The sequence below is a fragment of the Ornithorhynchus anatinus genome, chromosome 1 (assembly GCF_004115215.2).
Source record: "Ornithorhynchus anatinus isolate Pmale09 chromosome 1, mOrnAna1.pri.v4, whole genome shotgun sequence".
NCBI lineage: Eukaryota > Metazoa > Chordata > Mammalia > Monotremata > Ornithorhynchidae > Ornithorhynchus > Ornithorhynchus anatinus.
This window is the reverse complement of record NC_041728.1, coordinates 1,267,695-1,290,383: the sequence shown is the minus strand read 5'-3', so window position 1 is coordinate 1,290,383 and position 22,689 is coordinate 1,267,695. Positions and strand designations below refer to the sequence as shown.

The 22,689-nt window shown below is 50.6% G+C and overlaps 2 protein-coding genes across 2 annotated transcripts in view; one reads left to right on the top strand and one right to left on the bottom strand.

Moving 5' to 3' along the window:
• The window catches only part of CWC27 (CWC27 spliceosome associated cyclophilin), a 152,424-nt gene extending 130,738 nt beyond the window's left edge, over positions 1-21,686 (bottom strand). The window contains exons 1-7 of the mRNA XM_029059282.2: positions 21,580-21,686; positions 13,821-13,917; positions 9,532-9,644; positions 7,617-7,760; positions 5,825-5,923; positions 4,083-4,186; positions 2,296-2,365 (exon numbers count right to left, since the gene is read on the bottom strand). Coding sequence (XP_028915115.1) covers positions 2,296-2,365; positions 4,083-4,186; positions 5,825-5,923; positions 7,617-7,760; positions 9,532-9,644; positions 13,821-13,917; positions 21,580-21,621 — 669 coding nt within the window. The 5' untranslated portion in view covers positions 21,622-21,686. The remainder of the gene's footprint in view (positions 1-2,295; positions 2,366-4,082; positions 4,187-5,824; positions 5,924-7,616; positions 7,761-9,531; positions 9,645-13,820; positions 13,918-21,579) is intronic.
• Positions 21,687-22,103: 417 nt separating this feature from the next.
• The window catches only part of SREK1IP1 (SREK1 interacting protein 1), a 29,327-nt gene continuing 28,741 nt past the window's right edge, over positions 22,104-22,689 (top strand). Inside the window, exon 1 of the mRNA XM_029069439.2 lies at positions 22,104-22,291. Within this exon, the coding sequence (XP_028925272.1) occupies positions 22,279-22,291 (13 nt within the window). The 5' untranslated portion in view covers positions 22,104-22,278. The remainder of the gene's footprint in view (positions 22,292-22,689) is intronic.

Sequence of the window (22,689 nt, the reverse complement as noted above, 5' to 3'; positions counted from 1 at the left end):
GTGTCAACGGTGGCGACTGCGCGCCTACCGGGGGGCGAGGAGCCCTGTACCAAGCCAGCCCTTGGGAGGGTACGAGCGCGACGGGATGGGCAGGCGCGGAAGTGGGTCCGGTGAGGGGGGTCTGACGACCGCTACGCCGCCCTCCCGAAATTCCAGGGAGACCTGAACTGAAGCGGATGGCGAGGGCCGAAGGACCGCCTTAACCCTGAGGTGGAAGGGTCTGGTTCTAGTGCGAACGATCACTTGCCCGCCGTTGCGACAGTGGAGGAAATCCATTCGGTGTCTGTCGTTTCCCCCCCTTCGCCTCCCCTCAGCTAAGCCCCCTTTCCCTCTGCTCCTCCCCCTCTCCCTTCCCCTCAGTCCTGTGCTCATTTGTAGATATTTTTATTCCCCTATTTATTTCGTTAATGAGGTGTCCATCCCCTTGATTCTATTTATCGCGATTAAGCTGTCTTGCTTTCGTCCATCTGTCTCCCCCGATTAGACTGTGAGCCGGTCAATGGGCGGGGATGGTCTCTGTTGCCGAATTGTACATTTCAAGCGCTTAGTACAGTGCTCTGCACATAGTAAGCGGTCAATAATGAATGAATGGTGGCGGAAGGTTCGTCTGCCTAACCCGGGGGGGGGGGGGGGGGGGGAGAGGGGGCCGAGCCGGTCCGCTGGGTGGCCGAGAGGGAAGGGGACGCACGCGCCGGACTCACGGGAGGAGTGACGGCCGCCGGGCAGCCCCCGTCTCCCCCTCCGGCTCTCACGCCCGCTCTGAAGCCAGTGCAATTACGCTACGGCCGAAGAGTCCTTCAGAGACTCATCCGAGCCTCAAAATCGGGCAAACGTCAAAGCCTTTCAAAAGGGTCCAAGGGTAACTTCCTTTTGACTTCCCGTCCTCATCCCGTCACGCGCAGGACAGCGACCCGGTGATGGGGATTCTGACAGGAGCCCTCCGGAGTGAAAGGGGCGTGGGAGTCTTCTGGAAAAGCCGGGGCTTCGAGGGGGTAAACGTTCATGGCCTAGGCTACGTATCAGAGCCAGCAGAACTGGAGGGAAATGGAGTCGCTGAGGAACACAGACGCCAACTTCCAAGAAGACGAAGCAGTGAGTTAGGCTTGCACGGCTGACAGAGCAGAGGAACCCGCATTCTGGGCTGCATTTACACATATTAAAAATCCGAAGAGAGAAGCGGCGTGGCCCAGTGGAAAGAACAAAGAACGGAGAGACAGGAGACCCGGGTTCTAATTACTGCTCTGCCTCCGGACTGCTTCCCCCCCACTTTCCCCTCCTCTCAGCAGAGCGCTCATCTGCTCATTTGTATGGATTTTTATTACCCTATTTATTTTGTTAATGAGATGTATATCCCCTTGATTCTATTTGTTGCGATTAAGTTGTCTTGTTTTTGTCTGTCCGTCTCCCCCGATTAGACAGTGAGCCCGTCGATGGGTGGGGACTGTCTCTATCTGTTGCCGAATTGTACATTCCAAACGCTTAGTACAGTGCTCTGCACATAGTAAGCGCTCAATAAATACTACTGAATGAACTAGCGAATGGAATGGTGGCCTTGAGTTTCACATCACCTCTTTGTGCCTCCGTTTCCTCATTTGTAAGCTGAGATAAAATACCTCTTCTCCCTCCCTCTTAGACTATGATCCCCATGTGATACAGGGACCGTGTCCGGATCGGATTATCTTGAATCTATCCCAGTTTAGCACAAGGTAGGGGTGGCCTCTGGCCTGGAACACCCTTCTTCCTCAAATCCGACAAGTACACTCCTCACCTTCAGAGCCTTATTGAAGGCTGATCTCCTCCAAGAGGCCTTCCCTGACTAAGCCCTCACTTCCTCTTTTCCCACTCCCTTCTGCGTGATTTGCTCCCTCTACTCATCACCACCCCCGCCCCCCCCCCCCCCCAACCCCACACCGCTTAAGTACATACCTGTAATTTATTTATATATTAACGTCCACCTCCCCCTCTAGACCGTAAGCTCACTGAGGGCAAGGAATACATTTTATTGTCGTGTTGTACTCCCCCAAGCGCTCGGGACAGTACTCAAGCACTCAATAAATACAACCGATTGACTGGTTTAATATATATCATTATTATCATTCAAGTCCAGAAGCTCTGTTTTCCCTTCAACAAAAATTACTGGCATTTTAGGAGCGGGTCAAAATCAAACGATTTGGCCCAAGGAGCCTCACAAGCAAAGAGAGACTTGATGTGTAGCAAAGCACCCACACCTCAGGTGTTGGAAAAGAAAGAGAAAAACCACTCGGTACGACTCCAAGGAAGACATACACATCGTACCTGACTGACTCGGTTTACTTCCACTTCCTCCTCTTCGGCTTCCTCTCCGAATGAGAGCAAACTAAAATTCCTATTTAAAATAAAAGGAAAAAGCAGACCTCTCGTCAGGCAACCTTTAAAAGGGACCTTTTCCATTTTCTCCCTTAGGGAGATTTTAAATTTCCCAAGTCACTAAATGGGACGAGTCCACACGAGCGGGGCTGCATGGCAGATTTGGGAAAAAAAATAAATAAAACTCATTGAGTCCAAAAGATCACCTCTCCTTACTCACTGTTTCTTTGGATGAGGTAACTGTTGGCCTCGATTGCAAACGAACTGCTTACCACCTCCTGTTGTCCTCTCGCCAGCATTCAGTACAGTGCTCTGCCCTCAGTCAGCGCTCGGTCGATGCCAGCAGTAGCACCGGTAATATTTATTAAGAGTTCACTGAGTGCAGAACAATGTACTGAGCACTGGGAAAGAACACACGGGTGGGACCGAGACCCTGTCCGTAGCTCTTCAGGGGCTCGACATCTACCGAAAGGGGCAGGGCAACCAAAGAAGGGAGAAAGAGCAGGGCCTGGGACTCAGAGGGACTTGAGTTCTAATCCCAGCTCTGCCACTTGTCTGTGTGACCTTGGGCAGGTCACTTCATTTCTCCGGGCCTCATCCGTAAAATGGGAATTAAGACTGGGAGTTCTACGTGGGACACGTACTATGTCCAGACCGATTAGCTTGTATCTACCACAACACTCGGGACAAGGTCCGGAACGTCGTAAACGTTTAAATACCAGTTAAGACACAAACAAAAAAAAGGAGGTTCCCTGGCAAACAAGAGAGTGAGTGATCAATCCAATCTTATTTATTGAGCGCTTACTGTGTGCAGAACACTGAATTGCGCACTTGAGAGAGCACAATACAACAGAATTAGACACGTTCCCTGCCCAGGACGGAAGGAGGAACGGCAGGGCCTGTGGGAGCTTCTTAAGAGGGGCCGCCTGTACCGATCCCTAAATCGATCTCACACTTGGCGTTCCCGACTATAAGCTCTCCGAGGGCAGGAGGGCTGTGGCTTTGACCTTTTCGTGCTCTCCCGAAGACTGCAGCGATACCCCCCAGCACTTGTGTGCATACGTACAGATCTATCATACTATTCATTTATATTAATGCCTGTTTACTTGTTTTGATGTGTGTATATATAGTTATAATTCTATTTATATTGATGCTTTAATGCCCGTTTACTTCTTTTGACGTCTGTCCCTCTCCCCCTCCGCCCAAGACTGTGAGCCTGTTGTGGGCAGCGATTGTCTCTCTGTTGCTGAACTGGACTTTCCAAGCGCTTAGAACAGTGCTCTGCACCCAGTAAGTGCTCAACAAATATAAGTGAATGAGTGACCGAATACCCTGCTCGCCCCAAGGCCCGGTGGCAGAGCAACGGGACGAGTCGGTCGTCGCTGCGTGCACCGATTCATTCAATCGTACTGCCGTAAAGCCAGCCCTTAAATACTACGATTTCGGCACGGCTCCTGCTTGCGCCAAACCTTCGTGGGCATTCGGCAGCGGGTCCCGCCCCCGCCCTCGCCTGCCCGCTCGCTCCGTGCCTCAAGAGGAACACAACTGGCAGAGGCAGGAGACCGCGAGCAGCAAACCACCGCTGTCGTCGCTTCCTCTGCCCGGGGTCTCGGCTCCCAAGGCTCAGACCGAGGCCCCTCCGTCGTTCAAGGCCGCCGTCGTCGAGTACTCGTTCGACGCACGACGCTCTCGACCTCTACCGTAACGAGATGGAAGGACGACCTCCAGGTGATTACTTTGTGCCTTTGGATTTCAACTTCTTCGTTTCGTCCTCCGGTTTGTCCTTCTTCAGCTTCTTACCGTCCCTCGGGATGATGTCATCGAAAGGATTAAACAAAACCTACCGAAAGACGGATGCATTAGACGGTAGTTTGAAAAACACTTACGCAATATCGGCTGCCGCTGAGATACGGAAAACACATAGTGGACTCTACGGCGTCGTTTAATCCATCCCCCGCTCCCAAAAGAGATGACACTTGGACACCGATCCAATTCCGCGAAGCAGACGTGGCGTTCTCTCGGCCCACCCTTTTGAACTCTCTGGCTAAGATCTCTCTCTTACCTTCAGCCTAAACCGCTCTGCCCTGTGGGGTCTGCTTACACTCATCCTGCCCTCTGCGTAGGGATCACATCCAGTCCCCGAGCAAACGTCTGCAAAGCCTTCCTCTTTCCAGATCTTTCTAGTAATAACATTAATGATATTTGTTCAGCGCTTACTAAGCGCCTGGGTGGCCACAATCCAATCAGATCAGACCCAATCCCTGTCCATCTGGGGCTCCCAGTCTAAAGGGGAAAGGCAGGTGCTAAATTCCCATCTGACAGATGGGGAAACTCGGGCATAGAGAACCTAAGCGACTTGCCCGCGGTCGGCAAGTGGTGGAGCCAGGATTAGAACCCAGGTCTCCCGACTCCCAATCCTGGGCATCTGGGCATCTTCCACTAGCTCACCCTGCTTCTCCTCTCTGGGCCAAGAAAGGAATTGGGACCTTCCCTCGTACGTACCGTTTTTCAAACGTTGAACGAGAGGGGCTCGTCTTCCCCAAGCCCTCGCTGTCATTCCTGAATTTCTCTGTGTATCCAGAGCCGCTGACCGAAGGCCACGTTCGTCCCCAGTCCCCAGGGCTCGGCACATAGTAAGCGCTTAAATACCTACATTATTATTCGTTCATTCAATCGTATTTGAGCGCTTATTGTGTGCAGGGCACTGTACTAAATGCTTGGGAGAGAAGCAGCGTGGCTCAGTGGAAAGAGCCCGGGCTTGGGAGTCAGAGGTCATGGGTTCCAATCCCGGCTTCGCCGCTTGCCAGGTGTGTGACTTTGGGCAAGTCACTTCACTTCCTCTGTGCCTCAGTTCCCTCATCTGTAAAATGGGGATTAAGACTGCGAGCCCCACGTGGGACAACCTGATCACTTGTATCCCCCCAGCGCTTAGAACAGTGCTTGGCACATAGTAAGCGCTTAATAAATACCAACATTACTATTACAAGACAACAATAAACCGATACTTTTCCTGCCCAAAGTGAGCTCGCAGTCTGGGGGTAGGGGGAGACAGACATCGCTACAAATAAGCAAATTTTGGATTACTATGGCTATTATTTACTCATTTATTAGTAAATTATGTACATAAGTGCTGTGGGGCGGGGGGGGGGGGAGAGACCAAAGGGAATAATAATAATGTTGGTATCTGTTAAGCGCTTACTACGTGCAGAGCACTGTTCTAAGCGCTGGGGTAGACACAGGGGAATCAGGTTGTCCCACGTGGGGCTCACGGTCTTCACCCCCATTTTACAGATGAGAGAACTGGGGCCCAGAGAAGTGAAGTGACTTGCCCACAGTCACACAGTTGACAAGTGGCAGAGCTGGGACAGCGTGGCCAATCTCATTTACCTGTGCGTATAAAAAATCGTCAGCACAGAGCAAGCTCTAAATAAATACCGCAATTGTTAGAAACCACAAATACAGAGTGCAACATGCTAACCTCACAGCTTCTTATTTTGTGTGGATTCAGAGGTCTTTCTTCTTCATCAATCTCGACTTCGGTCAATCGCAGCATATTATATACTGTGTCCCCGGTGACCTGCCAAATGAAAAAGTCTGAGGTAAATTCGGAACCTACTTCAGGAAGCTTATTCTTTCGGGGGCTGTGAGAGCAAATAATCTCAATTCCTTCAAAAAGTGATATTCGATTTAGAGCATGAGTGAGCACAAAAATTAAAAAATGCAAGAAATGCGAGGGGGATAAAAATCTATTCGTTTTGAGACATTTAATAGAACTTGAAGGGATTTTCTACGGTTACGAGTCGCTTTTCCTTAGCGGGAAGGCAGTAAATTCTTCCTGCGAGTGTCCTTTCCTCAGGAAATTAAATTAACAAATGTATGCCTCGGAATCTGATAGATCGCGATATGTCCCCCGTGAGCGCAGAGAGATTATTGTGGTTCACCTGGGGCCCTTCCTTCAGAAATATCAGATAATGATTTCACAGCTCAATTCTCCGTTGATCTTAATACCGTTCCCGTAATAAATCCCCCGAAGAGGTGAAATGAAGGAAAAACCCTGTAAGACCAGCAACGGGCCCTGGGGAGTTTGCGGTAGACCTCTTAGAGGCCGAAGCAGCGTGGCTCAGTGGAAAGAACACGGGCTTTGGAGTCAGGGCTCATGAGTTCGAATCCCAGCTCTGCCACTTGTCGGCTGTGTGACTGTGGGCGAGTCACTTAACTTCTCTGGGCCTCAGTTCCCTCATCTGTAAAATGGGGATTAAGACTGTGAGCCCCACGTGGGACAACCTGATTCCCCTATGTCTACCCCAGCGCTTAGAACAGTGCTCGGCACATAGTAAGCGCTTAACAAATACCAACATTATTATTATTATTATTATTAGTGTTTCGCTCAATGTAATTAATACTCCAAAATGGGGTGAACACCTAGAGGCTAGTGACAGAGAAGCAGCGTGGCTCAGTGGAAAGAGCCCGGGCTTCGAGTCCGAGGTCATGCGTTCGCATCCCGGCTCTGCCACTCGTCAGCTGTGTGACTGTGGGCGAGTCACTTCGCTTCTCTGGGCCTCAGTTCCCTCATCTGTAAAATGGGGATGAAGACCGTGAGCCTCGCGTGGGACAACCTGATTACCCTGTATCTCCCCCAGCGCTTAGAACGGTGCTCTGCACATAGTAAGCGCTTAACAAATACCAACATTATTATTATCATTATCATGCCCTAGTGTGTTCTTGCTTTCCTTTCAAACGCATCCAATTAAAGTCAAATACTTCCAACCGTGCATCCTGACTCTCCCGGGATCTAACTGCAGCAGAGAGAGTTCCCACGTACACATCCGAGGGACGACCGCGTCCTTCTATAGGGAACGGAATCCGAGGAGCCCGGGATCAGGGGGCAACTATCCCAAGTCTCTCGGAGTCTGGAGGGCCAGCGTGGGGGGACACACACGCTCCAGAAGAGACACGGTCCCTGCCCCGGGCTAACGAAGGACAGGAGCCCGACCCAAACAGCCACGAAGGTGTAGAGAGATACAAAAGATAAAGGGGGGGAAAAAAAGGAGGCATATAGAGGTAGTTAGGTGTATTTATGACCTGAGGAATTCTTAAAAGGAGGGGAGCTGCGGGTAGGTCGAAAAGACCTACCTCTCAGGACGGCGAAACACAAGGACCAGTCCCTCCCAGTTAAAATCGAACAGGTCTTCGAATTGAAAACGAAAACCCACGTGATCCACCCAAGCTTTCTTTATCCCATTTCCCCCCACCCCTCCCACGGCACTCACCTTTCCAAAAATAGTGTGCTTGTTGTTGAGTTCATCCGCTCGACCCAAGGTGAAGAAGAACTGGCTGCCGTTATCATGAGGGCCAGCATTTGCCATGGCAACCAATCCTCGGCGATTGAACCGCAACCGCGAATGGAATTCATCCTGCGCCATTAACCGGGAAAGGTCTAGTTCAATACCTCAGTCGTGTAAAGACTGAATATACCATCCGCTTCGGAGTAACGGCATTTACCGAGCATCCATTCGATCAGTGGTATTTACTGAGCCCCTACTAAGCGCACGGCACTGTCCTAAGCGCTTCGATGAGTACACTGCAACAGAATTAGCGGACGTTCCCTGACCATAACGAGCTTTATCGGCTCTCTCTCAAATGAGGAGCCCACCCGCGGAGTTAGGTTGGCTGTCCGACGTGCTCCAGGATAGGAAGTGCAAACAAAGGAAGGCTCGGTGCTAGTCACACGGGCAAACCTGCCCATTTGCTGGTTTAGGCTGCTGGGGGCGGAGGAGGAAGAGGGTGGGGCAGGAGGAAGGGGTCGCCGAGCAGGTAGGCAGCTCTCTAGAGAAGTCCCCATCCCCAGGATCTGTGGTCTACAGATCGCCCTTCCACCCTTCCCTCCCGTCCCAACACTTTCCTCACCGACGTCCACGGTCACTCTCCTCCCGGGTCCCCCCGCCACGGCTCTCCCCGGAGCCAAGCGGTGCCCACACTCCCTTGACTCCGTCCACCTCCCGCAGGGACACGACTCCTACACCACTGGCTTTAAAGCAGTCCATCCATTTGCCCCCTCCTACCTCGCCTCACTTTTCTCCTTCTACAACCCAGCCCGCATACTTCACTCTTCCGGTGTTCACCTTCTCGCCGTGTCTCGATCTCACCCGTCTCACCGCCGACCCCGGCCCGCCTCTGGCCCGGAACGTCCTCCCTCCTCAGATCCGCCAGACGACGACTCTCCCCACCGTCAAAGCCTTACTGAAGGCCCATCTCCTCCAAGAGGCCTTCCCTGACCGAGCCCTATCTCCCACTCCTTCTGCGTCGCCCCGACCCGCTCCCTTTGCTCTTCCCCCACCCTCCTGCCCCCATAGCACCTATGTGTATATATATTTGTAATTTTATTTATTTGTATCGGTCTGTTTGTTTGTATTCATGTCTGTCTCCCTCCCCTAGACCGTGAGCTCGCTGCGGGCAGGGATTGTCACTCTTTATTGTTGTACTGTACTTTCCCAAGTACTTAGTACAGTGCTCTGCAGACTCTAAGTGCTTAATAAATACGATCGAATGATGGAATACCGCTGCGGGCTCTGACCAGCCCGCGGCGCGGTGACTCGCAGCTCCCTCCTCGGCAGCCCTGGCCCTTGGTTGCCCGGAATCTCCCATCCGGGTGCCAGAAAACAGAGCTGCAGGGTCTCCGGAGACCCGTCCCCCGGAGCCAAAGCGTAGACCAAGGACACGGAGCCCATCACAGCAGCCTTTTCCGGGATCGGTCAGGTTCTTCCTCAACTCTCACAGAGCCCGACCGACCTCACCACTCCCCTCATTCATTCAACAGTATTTACTGAGCGCTTACTATGTGCAGAGCACTGTACCAAGCGCTTGGAATGGACAATTCGGCAACAGACAGAGACGATCCCTGCCCAACGACGGGCTCACAGTCTAATCAGCGGCTCGGCGGCTCCAGGCTGGGAACGGGAGCAGAGAGAGACGGATGTTTTAACCGCTATCTGGGGCTTTTATCTTTCTTCCTATACCCCGGTTCTCTCCCTTTTTCCCTCCTAAAACCCCACCACGTTCTTTTTTCTCTCTTTTCTCCACAGAGGACGACGGTGACCCGAAGGGGAGAGTCGGGGCCCTCAGAGGCCTCGGGAAGTAGAGCCACCCGCCGCTAAGACACCCAACCCCGGGAGGAACCGGTCGCACCTTGAAGGGGGCTCCGTAGATCGATTCTCCACCCGTTCCGGTGCCTGTGGGATCGCCCCCTTGCACAATGAAGCCGGGCACGACTCTGTGAAACACGGTGTTGTCATAATAGGCTGAAAAGAAAACAGTTGGAATCTTTCATTAGAACAACCTACGGGAACGATGCCAGTACAGCTCCTTCTTCCAAAGAACGTAAAGGGCTCTGTGCTATTGCAATTTTATGCTCACCGTACCTCCGAAATAAGCGAGAGGGAGGGGGAGGGGCAAGGTCGGAAAAGGGGAGCCAGGAATGTTTATCGGTATCATAACACCGGCGGCAGCGTGACATGGTGTAAAATGCACAGACTCGGAGTCGAGGGACCCGGGTCTGAATCCCTGGGTTTCCTGGGTGACCTCGAGCAAGTCACTTGACAACTCTGGGCCTCAGTCGCCTCATCTGGAACATGGGGAGAGTCACTGCTGCCTCACAGGGATGAAATAACTGAGGTGAAAGTACTCTGTTGAAAAGAATCTTTTAGCTAATGCAAGACATCATCCCTCAGTTTGATTTCCCGACTTGAGATCTCAGGCTTGCTATGCGTGAACTCACGATAACGCAATAACGAAGGCAACGGGCAACAACTTGTGAAAGACATAAAGCAATCAAAGCTTAGGGCTGACGGTCCCGTTTTTTACTACAACTACTGAGAAGCAGCGTGGCTTAATGGAAAGAGCAAGGGCTTCGGGGTCAGAGGACGTGTGTTCTAATCCCGCCTCCATCTGTCTGCTGTGTGACCTTGGCCTAGCCACTTCGCTTCTCTGTGCTCCAGTTACCTCATCTGTAAAATGGGGCTTAAGACTGTGAGCCCCATGTAGGACAACCTGCTTGCCTTGTAATAATAATAATAATAAAGTCGGTATCTGTTAAGCGCTTACGAGGTGCCGAGCACTGTTCTAAGCGCTGGGGGAGATACAGGGTCATCGGGTTGTCCCACGTGGGGCTTACCCACTTTTAATCTCCATTTTACAGATGAGGGAACTGAGGCACAGAGATGTTAAGTGACTTGCCCACAATCACACAGCTGACAAGTGGCAGAGCCGGCATTCGAACCCAGGACCTCTGACTCCCAAGCCCAGGCTCTTTCCACTGAGCCACGCTGCTTCTCTGATAACGTTGGTATTTGTTACGCGCTTACTATGTGCCGAGCACTGTTCTAAGCGCGGGGGGAGATACAGGGTAATGAGGTCGTCCCACGTGAGGCTCACAGTTGATCCCCATTTTACAGATGAGGTAACTGAGGCCCAGAGAAGTGAAGTGACTCGCCCACAGTCACACAGCTGACAAGTGGCGGAGTTGGGATTCGAACTCATGAGCTCTGACTCCCAAGTCCGGGCTCTTGCCACTGAGCCACGCTGCTACTCCAGTGCTTAGAACAGTGCTTGGCACATAGTAAGCGCTTAACAAATACCACAATTATTATATAATAATAATATAGTTATATTATAGTTATATAATATATAGTTAACCATACTATTATTATTGGGGGAATATAATAATTGTGGTATTTGTTAAGTGTTTACTATGTGCTTTGTGGTATTAACAAATACCACAATTATTATAGTAATAATAATAATTGTGGTATTTGTTAAGCGCTTACTATGTGCCAAGCCCTGTACTAAGCACCGGGGTAGACCGTCTCCCCGGATTAGACCGTGAGCCCGTCAGTGGGCAGGGATCGTCTCTATCTGTTGCCGAATTGTACGTTCCAAGCGCTTAGTACAGTGCTCTGCACATAGTGAGCGCTCACTAGATACTATTGAATGAATGAATACAAGCCGACGAGGGCCAAAATGGGGTTCGCAGTTTAAGCAGGATGGAGAACAGGCATCGAATCCCCATTTTGCAGATGAGGGAACTGAAGCACAGATAAGTGACCTGCCCAGGGTCACCCAGCAGGGATTAATAATCATAATGTCGGTATTTGTTAAGCGCTTACGATGTGCAGAGCACTGTTCTAAGCGCTGGGGGAGATACACGGTCGTCAGGTCGTCCCTTGTGAGGCTCACAGTTAATCCCCATTTGACAGATGAGGGAACTGAGGCCCAGAGAAGTGAAGTAATAATAATAATAATGTTGGTATTTGTTAAGCGCTTACTATGTGCCGAGCACTGTTCTAAGCGCTGGGGTAGACATAGGGGAATCAGGTTGTCCCACGTGGGGCTCACAGTCTTCATCCCCATTTTACAGATGAGGGAACCGAGGCACAGAGAAGTTAAGTGACTCGCCCACAGTCATACAGCCGACAAGTGGCAGAGCTGGGATTCGAACTCATGAGCCCCGACTTCAAAGCCCATGCTCTTCCCACTGAGCCACGCTGCTTCCCCGAAGTGACTCGTCCACAGTCACCCAGCTGACAGATGGCAGAGCCGGGATTCGAACCCATGAGCTCTGACTCCCAAGCCCGGGCTCTTTCCGCTGAGCCGCGCTGCTTCTCTTCGGATCCTCGGATTCCCTACTCCCGCCAGGCACCGGCACGGAGTGGAAGGTCCAAGACCCACAGCATCCCAGTCCCTCTCAGAGCGGCAGGGAATCCCGGAACCACATCCAGGCAAATGGGTCACGGGGGCAGAGGGGAGAGCGGAGAGCGGAGCCCCAACCCCACTGACGGGGACCCGGGGAAACCCGGCCCGCCACGGTCGTGGTGAACTTCAACCCAATTCATTCATTCATTCATTCATTCAATAGTATTTACTGAGCGCTTACTATGTGCAGAGCACTGTACTAAGCTCTTGGGATGAACAAGTCGGCAACAGATACCGCATTTGACAATGCGGTTTACGGGCAGAGCCAAGGGGAGGAATCCACAGTTCAAGGGCCTCTTGACTTGGTTCTCTGTGTCTCGTCCCTGGAATTTCTAATCAAAATAGATATATTTCTATGTGCCGCATTTCTTAAGTATCACTTCCAGAATCCTGGAAAAACTCCAGGACACAACACCATGACTGTGATGCTCGGGTCGGAGGTTTTTTACCTAGGGGACGTCGTAACTAGAAAATACTTCTCCCCGGCTTCTACTGAAGCAGCGTGGCTCAGTGGAAGTCAGAGGTCATGGGTTCGAATCCCGGTTCCGCCACTGGGCAGCTGGGTGACCGTGGGCAAGTCGCTTCACTTCTCTGTGCCTCAGTTCCGTCTTCTGTAAAAGGTGGATTAAGACTGTGAGCCTCACGTGGGACAATCTGATGACCCTGTATCTCCCCCACTGCTTGGAACAGTGCTCGGCACATAGTGATAACAATAATAATGTTGGTATTTGTTAAGCGCTTACTCTGTGCAGAGCACTGTTCTAAGCGCTGGGGGAGATACAGGGTCATCGGGTTGTCCAACGTGAGGCTCACGGTTAATCCCCATTTTACAGATGAGGGAACTGAGGCCCAGAGAAGTGAAGCGACTCGCCCACAGTCACCCAGCTGACAAGTGGCAGAGGTGGGACTCGAACCCATGACCTCTGACTCCGAAGCCCAGGCTCTTTCCACTGAGCCACGCTGCTTCCCTAAGCGCTTAACAAATACCGACGTTATTATTATTATTATTTCTGAAATCACCTAAACCTTACCAGCATTCTTTAGATAGCAACCTTTCCACTTGGCAGGGTGGAACACTGACATTTGATAAGTGAATATGTGTAGTTTCAGACTTGGATTCCTACTTCCATTCATTCAATAACATTTATTGCGCGCTTACTATGTGCAGAGCACTGCACTAAGCTCTTGGAATATACAATTCGGCAACAGATAGAGACCATCCCTGCCCGGTGACGAGCTCACCGTCTAATCGGGGGAGACAGACGGACAAAAACAAGACAACATAATCACAATAAATAATAATGATGGTATCTGTTAAGCGTTTACTATGCGCAGAGCACTGTTCTAAGCACTGGGGTAGATACGGGGTAATCAGAATGTCCCACGTGGGGCTCACATTTTTTTTTTTTAATCCCCATTTTTACAGGGGAGGTAACTGAGGCACAGAGAAGTTAAGTGATTGGCCAAGGTCCCACAGCAGACAAGTGGTGGAGGATTAGAACCCATGACCCGTGACTCCCAAGCCCGGGCTCTTTCCACCGAGCCACGCTAATCGAAATAGAATCAAGGGGATTACTTATTAATTAAGAGAATCAAGGGGAGGTTCAAGCAGGCTGCCCGCCAGAAGCCTCGAAAGACGGACGGCGGTTGCCACGTTCCCTCGTCCGCTCAAGAACCCGGGGAAACCGATTTTCCGCTTTCCTGCTGGCGCAGGCCGCGACCGTTACCTTCCATGCAAAGCTGAATAAAGTTCCTGCATGCTTTGGGGGCTTCTTTGGACCACAGCTCGATGTCAATCTCGCCGGCCGTCGTCTTCAATAAAACCTGGAAGGAGAGTTGAAGTGGATATTCAGTGCGAATCTCCACGAAAAAGATCCAGCTGATCGGGGGCCCGGAAACAACAAGAATTTATATATTTAATAGGAGGGGGATGTGGCTCTGGGAACAGGTTGGGCCCAGTCTGCTCTCCACTAACGCAGGGGCTAACGTTCCCAACAGGTGCACCCAGACAAGCGGTAGAGCGGAATCAGAACCCAGGTCCGACGGATTCCCGGGTCCCTGCTCTATCCACGAGGTGCCACTTGTCATCTCTCTCTCTCTCTCCCTCTCTTTTACTGGTATCTGTTGGAGAAGCAGCGTGGCTCAGTGGAAAGAACCCGGGCTTGGGAGTCGGAGGTCGTGGGTTCGAATCCCGGCTCTGCCGCTCGTCAGCTGGGTGACTGTGGGCGAGTCGCTTCGCTTCTCTGTGCCTCAGTTCCCTCATCTGTAAAATGGGGATTAACCGTGAGCCTCACGTGGGACAACGGCACATAGTAAGCGCTTAACAAATACCAACATTATTATTATTACCCTGATGATCCTGCATCTCCCCCAGTGCTCTGCACATAGGAAGCGCTTAACAAATACCAACCTTATTATTACGCGGCAGTTGTGCTTTCTCTAAAACACGCAGCGGCCAGGCATAATCTGGCAGACCCGACAGCGGTCGGTTCCAAAAATAAAAATAGGTCCACTCTCCCTTCCTCCGGTCCGAACAGTCGCTATCACACCAAGCGACAGCAGCGTGGCTGAGCGGAAAGAGCCCGGGCTTGGGAGTCGGGGGGTCATGAGTTCGAATCCCGGCTCTGCGACTCGGCAGCTGTGGGACCGTGGGCGAGTCACTTCACTTCTCTGGGCCTCAGTGACCTCATCCGTCAAATGGGGATGAACTGTGAGCCTCACGTGGGACAACCTGATGACCCTCCCCCTCTCCCTTCCCATCCCCTCAGCGCCGTACTCGTCCGCTCAACTGTATATATTTTCATCACCTTATTTATTTTGTTAATGAGATGTACATCCCCTTGATTCTATTTATTTGCTGTTGTTTTAAAACGAGACGTTCTTCCCCTCGATTCCATTTATCGCCATCGTTCTCGTCCGTCCGTCTCCCCCGATCAGACCGTGAGCCGGCCGGAGGGCAGGGACCGTCTCTATCTGTTACCGATCTGTCCATTCCAAGCGCTTAGTACGGTGCTCTGCACATAGTAAGCGCTCAATAAATACTATCGAACGAATGAATGACCCTGCATCTCCCAAGCGCTTAGTACAGGGCCCTGCACACAGTAAGCGCTTAACAAATACCAAGATTATTATTATCATTATTGTCTCGGGGTGTGAGGGTGTCGGGCTGGAGCCCGGCAAACAGGCAGCCGAATTGGGCCCTTCTCGGCCCAGAATCGGTGGGGATAAAGAGGAAGGGCACCACTGTCATGCGGTACAATCACTCGATGCCACGGAAGATGCCAAGATACGAAGCAGGGCGGACCTCGTGGATAGAGCCCGGGGTCTGGAAGTTAAAAGGAGCTGGGTTCTAATCCCACTTTCTCCACTCGTCCGCTCCGAGATCTTGGGCCAGTTACTCCACTTCTCCGGGCCTCGGTTACCTCATCTGTAAACTGGGGATGAAGACTGCGAGAGCCCCGTGGGGGACAGGGACGGTGTCCAACCCGCGAAACTTGTTTCTACCCCAGCATCTGGTCCAGTGCCGGGCACACAGTAAATGCTTAATTTCCATTTTTTTTTTTAAAAAAAAGAAACAGAAAAACGGTAGAAGACTTGCATCACCCCAGGCAACGGCTACAATCAAGGCAGCGCGGAATGTGCCGACAACAGAGTGGAATGATCCATCCGTTCATTCAAGAGTATTTATTGAGCGCTTACGAGGTGCAGAGCACTGTACTAAGCGCTTGGAATGGACAATTCGGCAACAATCAGATACGGCGATCACACACCGGAACAGGCCGGGTACGGCCAGAAGGATCGGACAAGCGGCGGACGACGTAGAGACTCGATCGACCGGCATCCACCCCGAGGAGCCGGACGCGAAAGCTACGGGAATATTTACGAAAGGGGGAAGCGTGTGAAACCGCCCAAGCCTCGCCAGACGCCGCAGAGAACGGCGGAGCGACAGAACGGTGGGCTTCCCGTCGGCAGACCCTCCGCCGCCGCCAGAAAACCGGGACGTTTTGCAGAGAGTGGGGACTGTCACCCCGCCGATCGGACACCCGGAGAAGAACACGAGGGTCTAGGCTTCGCACGAATGAGGAACCTGATGGATTCTAGGAGGAAGCAGAAGCCTAGGCGCAGCGGGGTCTAGAAATAATAATAATGGTGGTATTTGTTAAGCGCTTACTATGTGCAAAGCACTGTTCTAAGCACTGGGGGGGGGGATACAAGGTGATCAGGTCGTCCCACGTGGGGCTTGCAGTTTTAATCCCCATTTTACAGATGAGGGAACTGAGGCCCAGAGAAGTGAAGTGACTTGCCCAAAGTCACACAGCTGGCAAGCTGTCTAGTAGATCGAGCACGGGCCTGGGAGTCACAAGGACCTAGATTCTAGGTCCTATCATTATTATTATTAGGCGCTTCGGAGAAGCAGCGCCGCTCAGTGGCAAGAGCCCGGGCTTGGGAGTCAGAGGTCACGGGTTCGAATCCCGGCCCTGCCCCTTGGCAGCTGTGTGACTGTGAGCGAGTCACTTCACTTCTCTGCGCCTCAGTTCGCTCATCTGGAAAATGGGGATTAACCGTGAGCCTCACGGGGGACAACCCGATGACCCTGTAACTCCCCCAGCGCTTAGAACGGTGCTCTGCGCATAGTAAGCGCTTAACAAATACCAACATTATTATTATTACTACCAAGTTTTTTTAAAAAAGCGGAAAAAATGTTTCCAAAGCCATCAGTAGACTGTGGGAGAGAGCAACTTTAGGGCTGCCAGGAGACAGAAAAAAAGGGACCAGAAGGCCCTCACTGCCAAGAGGTGGGAAAGAAAGCGAGGAGAGCAAAGAGCCCCGTTTAGATTCTCTTGTTCAAGGAAACCGTCTGTTCGGCCCGAATCCAAGCCACCAACGATACCAGTGACACGAATGAACACCCAACCTTTGGAATCGCCAAAGACGGACATCGGCCGCGCCAAACTCATTCATTCAACGGTATTTATTGAGCGCTTACTATGTATTAAGCGCTCGGAACGTACAATTCGGCAACTGATAGAGACAATCCCCGCCCACTGACGGGCTCACGGACTAATCGGGGCGGGGGGGACGGACGGACAAGAACAAGACAACTTAATCGCGATAAATAGAATCAAGGGGATGGACACCTCATTAACTAAATAGGGGAATAAAAATATCTACAAATGAGCACAGTGCTCAGGGTCTCTATCCGTTACCGATCTGTCCATTCCAAGCGCTTAGTCCAGTGCTCTGCACATAGTAAGCGCTCAATAGATACTATTGAATGAATGAGGGGAAGGGAGAGGGGGAGGAGCGGAGGGAAAGGGAGCTTAGCCGAGGGGAGGGGAAGGGGGGAAATGACAGGCACCAAATGAATTTCCTCCACCGGCACAACAGCGGGCAAACGATCATTTGCACTAGAACAGATCACCAGTGGCAGCGCAGTCATGGGATATACTGAGCACCCAATAGAGGAAATAACCTATTTATTGAGCGCCCAATACAAGCACCGCAGGATTTATCTGAGTGCCCAAGAGAAGCATTGCAGGATCTATCGAGTGCCCAACGGAAGCAAATTCAGCACTTATTAAGCACTAATAGACGTCAATGCAGTATTTATCGAGCACCCAAGAGAAGGCAATGCAGTATTTATCGAGCACCCAAGAGAAGGCAGTGCAGTATTTATTGAGCACCCAATAGAAACAAACACACTATACTAAGTGATGGGAAGAACAAAAGAACCCAGAGGCACATTCCCAGGGAGCCCTCCAAATTTACCTCCAAAGGGAGAGAGAAAAAAAAAAATTTACAAATGGAGTGATCTCCATAAATAACTTAGAACAGTTATTTTCAGCGAGGAGCAGCGTGGCTCAGTGGCAAGAGCCCGGGCTTGGGAGTCAGAGGTCATGGGTTCGAATCCCGGCTCTGCCGCCTGTCAGCTGGGTGACTGTGGGCGGGTCACTTCCCTTCTCGGTGCCTCAGTTCCCTCATCCGGAAAATGGGGACGAAGACTGTGAGCCTCACGTGGGACAACCTGATGACCCTGTATCTACCTCTGACTCCCAAGCTCGGGCTCTTTCCACTGAGGCACGATAAGCGCTTACTGTGTGCTGAGCACTGTTCTAAGTGCTGGACAAATACCATCATCGTTATCGTCATCAATATAGATAGAATTATAGATAGATACACGCCATTAATAAGATAGAATACTAAATATGTACTCTTTCCACTAAGCCACGTTAAGCGCTTACTAGGTGCTGAGCATTGTTCTAAGCACTGGACAAGCATCATCATCATTATTACCATCGGTATAGATAGAATTATAGTTACTTGTCATTAATAAGTAAACGGAATAGTAAATATGTACTCTTCCCACTCTTTCCCTAAGCCACATTAAGCGCTTACTAGGTGCTGAGCATTGTTCTAAGCACTGGACAAGCACCATCATCATTATTACCATCGGTATAGATAGAATTATAGATAGTTACACGTCATTAATAAGATAAACAGAATAGTAAATATGTACTCTTTCCACTCTTTCCCTAAGCCACATTAAGCGCTTACTAGGTGCTGAGCATTGTTCTAAGCACTGGACAAGCACCATCATCATTATTACCATCAGTATAGATAGAATTATGGATAGTTACACATCATTAATAAGATAAACAGAATAAATATGTACACTTTCCACTCTTTCCCTAAGCCACATTAAGCGCTTACTAGGTGCTCAGCATTGTTCTAAGCACTGGACAAGCACCATCATCATTATTACCATCAGTATAGATAGAATTATAGATAGTTCACGTCATTAATAAGATAAACAGAATAGTAAATATGTACTCTTTCCACCCCTTCCCTAAGCCACATTAAGCGCTTACTAGGTGCTCAGCATTGTTCTAAGCACTGGACAAGCATCATCATCATTATTACCATCAGTATAGACAGAATTATAGATAGTTACACGTCATTAATAAGATAAACAGAATAGTAAATATGTACTCTTTCCACTCTTTCCCTAAGCCACGTTACGCGCTTACTAGGTGCTGAGCATTGTTCTAAGCGCTGGACAAGCACCAACATTATCATCAATATAGATAGAATTGTAGATAGATACACATCATTAATATGGTAAACAGAATAGTAAAAATGTACTTTTTCCGTGCTCTTTCCACTAAGCCACGTTGTGCGCTTACTATGTGCTGAGCATTCTCCAGGCGCTGGACAAACACCATCATTATTATTATTACCATCGATATAGACATAATTATAGATACACATCATTAATAAGATAAACAGAATAGTAAATATGTACTCTTTCCACTCTCTCTATGCTCTTTCTACTAAGCCACGCTAAGTGCTTACTACAATGTTGGTATGTGTTAAGCGCTTACTATGTGCCCAGCACTGTCCTAAGCGCTGGGGGGATTCGAGGTGATCAGGTTGTCCCATGTGGGGCTCCCAGTCTTCATCCCCATTTTACACATGAGGTCACCGAGGCACCGAGAAGTGAAGTGACTTGCCCAAAGTCACACAGGTGACAGGTGGCGGAGCGGGGATCCGAACCCATGACCTCTGACTCCCAAGCCCGGGCTCTTGCCACTGAGCCACGCTGCTTCTCAATGAGCCCCACGTGGGACAACCTGATCGTCTTGTGTCTCCCCCCCCCCAGCACTTAGAACAGTGCTTGGCACATAGTAGGTGCTTAATAAATACCATCATCATTATTATTGTTAAAAGGGGGATGAAGTCTGGGAGCCCCACGGGGGACAACCTCATCACCTTGGATCCCCGCCCCCAGTGCTTGGAACAGTGCCGTGGCTCAGTGGAAAGAGCACGGGCTTTGGAGTCAGAGGTCATGGGTTCAAATCCCGGCTCGGCCACTTGTCGGCTGTGTGACTCTGGGCAAGTCGCTTCACTTCTCTGTGCCTCAGTTACCTCATCTGTAAAATGGGGATTAAGACTGTGAACCCCACGTGGGACAACCTGATTCCCCTGTGCCTATCCCAGCGCTTAGAACAGTGCTTGGCACATAGTAGGCCCTTAACAAATACCATCATCATTATTATTTTTATTTGGGCCTTAAATATCATTATCATAATTATTATTATTATTTAGCCCCTTAAATACCATTATCATCATTATTATTATTATAATGTAGGCCCTTAAGTACCATTATCATCATTATTATTATTTAGGCCCTTAAATACCATTATCATCATTACTATTATTCAAATGGGGAGGAAGACGGAGAGCCCCACGTGGGACAACCTCATCACCTTGTATCAACCCAGTGCTTAGAGCAGTGCTTGGCACGTAGTAGGCCCTTAACAAATACCATCATCATCATTATGATTATTTAGGCCCTCAACAGATGCCATTATCATCATTATTATCATTATTAAAATGGGGATGAAGACTGGGAGCCCCACGGGGGACAACCTCATCACCCCAGCACTTTGCGCAGTGCTTGGCACAAAGCAGGCCCTTAACAAATACCATTATCATCATCAATATTATTGTTATTAAAATGGGGATGAAGACTGAGAGCCCCACGGGGGACAACCTCATCACCTTGCGTCTCCCCCAGCGCTTAGCGCAGTGCTTGGCACAAAGCAGGCCCTTAACAAATACCATCATCATCATTATGATTATTTAGGCCCTTAACAGATGCCATTATCATCATTATTATTAAAATGGGGATGAAGACTGGGAGCCCCACGGGGGTCAACCTCATCACCCCAGCGCTTAGCGCAGTGCTTGGCACAGAGCAGGCGCTTAATAAACACCACCCCCGTTATTATTATTATTCTAATGAGTTAAGAGGCTGGCTTCCCTTATCATTATTATTCTAATGACTTAAGAGGCCGGCTTCCCTTATTATTATTAATATAATGACTTAAGAGGCCGGCTTCCCTTATTATTATTATTATTCTAATGACTTAAGAGGCCGGCTTCCCTTATTATTATTAACATAATGACTTAAGAGGCCGGCTTCCCTTATTATTATTTATTATTCTGATGACTTAAAAGGCCGGCTTGCCTTATTATTATTCTTATTCTAATGACTTGAGAGACCGGCTTCCCTTATTATTATTATTCTAATGACTTAACAGACCGGCTTCCCTTATTATTATTAATATTCTAATGACTTAAGAGGCCGGCTTCCCTATTATTAATATTCTAATGACTTAAGAGGCCGGGTTCCCTTGTTATTATTAACATAATGACTTAAGAGGCCGGCTTCCCTTATTATTATTAATAGAATGACTTAAGAGGCCGGCTTCCCTTATTATTTACTATTCTAATGACTTAATAGGCCGGCTTCCCTTATTATTATTCTAATGATTTAATGATCATTGAAAATGATCTAACGATTTTCCCCCCAGAAAAAAGAGAGCTGCGATAGCGAGGGCGGGATGGGGCAAGGGGCTCTGCGGCAGGGGGATGGCCCGCTTGACCCCTCCCGGCCCGGCCGGCCCCTCCGGGTGACCCCACCTTCCCGTTGGTGGGCGGCTCCTGGATGTAAATGTTGCTCATGTCGGGCGGACGATGCGGGCCGAGGGCCCGGAACCCACCGCGGGGCCAAAGCACCAAACCACCACCACCACCACCACCACCACCACCACCACCACCACCGCCGCCGCCGCCGCCGCCGCCGCCTCCTCCTCAACCGCCCGCTGGGCCGGTCCTGCCGCCGCCCGCCATATTGCCCCGGACCCTACCATCCCTCCGCGGGGGGGGACGACCCACCCCCCCGCCCTCCCCGAAATCCCCCCGCCCCTCCCCCGAGGAAACCCTGAGGAGGATTCTTTCCCTTCTTATTTTTCCAAGAAATCGACGCCATGACCGTTCTTCAGGACGCCGTTTCTGCGTAGTGCGGGGACACTTCCCTTCTCGCCCCCTCCCCCCCGGGGGGGAATGGTTTGCCCGGGCGGTGCTGCCGCCTTTGGGGTCCGGCGGTGCTGCCGCCTTTGGGGTCCGGCGGGGAACAAGGGGGAGGCGGAGGGACGTTCCGGGAAGCGCCCGTTGGGGGCCTTCGGGGAGAAGGGTGGGAAGAGGGTGGGAAGGGGGAGTCGTTCCCGTTTGGACGGGAGGAAGGGAGGATCTGCTTCCCGTTTGGAGTGAAAGAGGGGGGCTCCCCCACCCGGCCGAGGGAGCCCCAAGGGCCGGGCCGGTCCTTCTTCCACCGGCTCCATGGCGTTGCCAGGTGAGGACTGCGCAGGCCGAGGGCCTCCGACGCCACAATCACTAATAATCCCCATCATCGTTTACTGTAATAATTTAAATTATTTAATAATGCTGGTATTTGTTAAGCGCTTCCTCTGTGCCGAGCACTGTTCTAAGCGCTGGGGGAGATCCAGGGTCATCAGGTGGTCCCACGTGGGGCTCCCAGTCTTCATCCCCGTTTTCCAGATGAGGTCACCGAGGCAGAGAGAAATGAATAATAATGTTGGTATTTGTTAAGCGCTTCCTCTGTGCCGAGCACTGTTCTAAGCGCTGGGGGAGATCCAGGGTCATCAGGTTGTCCCACGTGAGGCTCACAGTTAATCCCCATTTTAATAATAATAATAATAATGTTGGTATTTGTTAAGCGCTTACTATGTG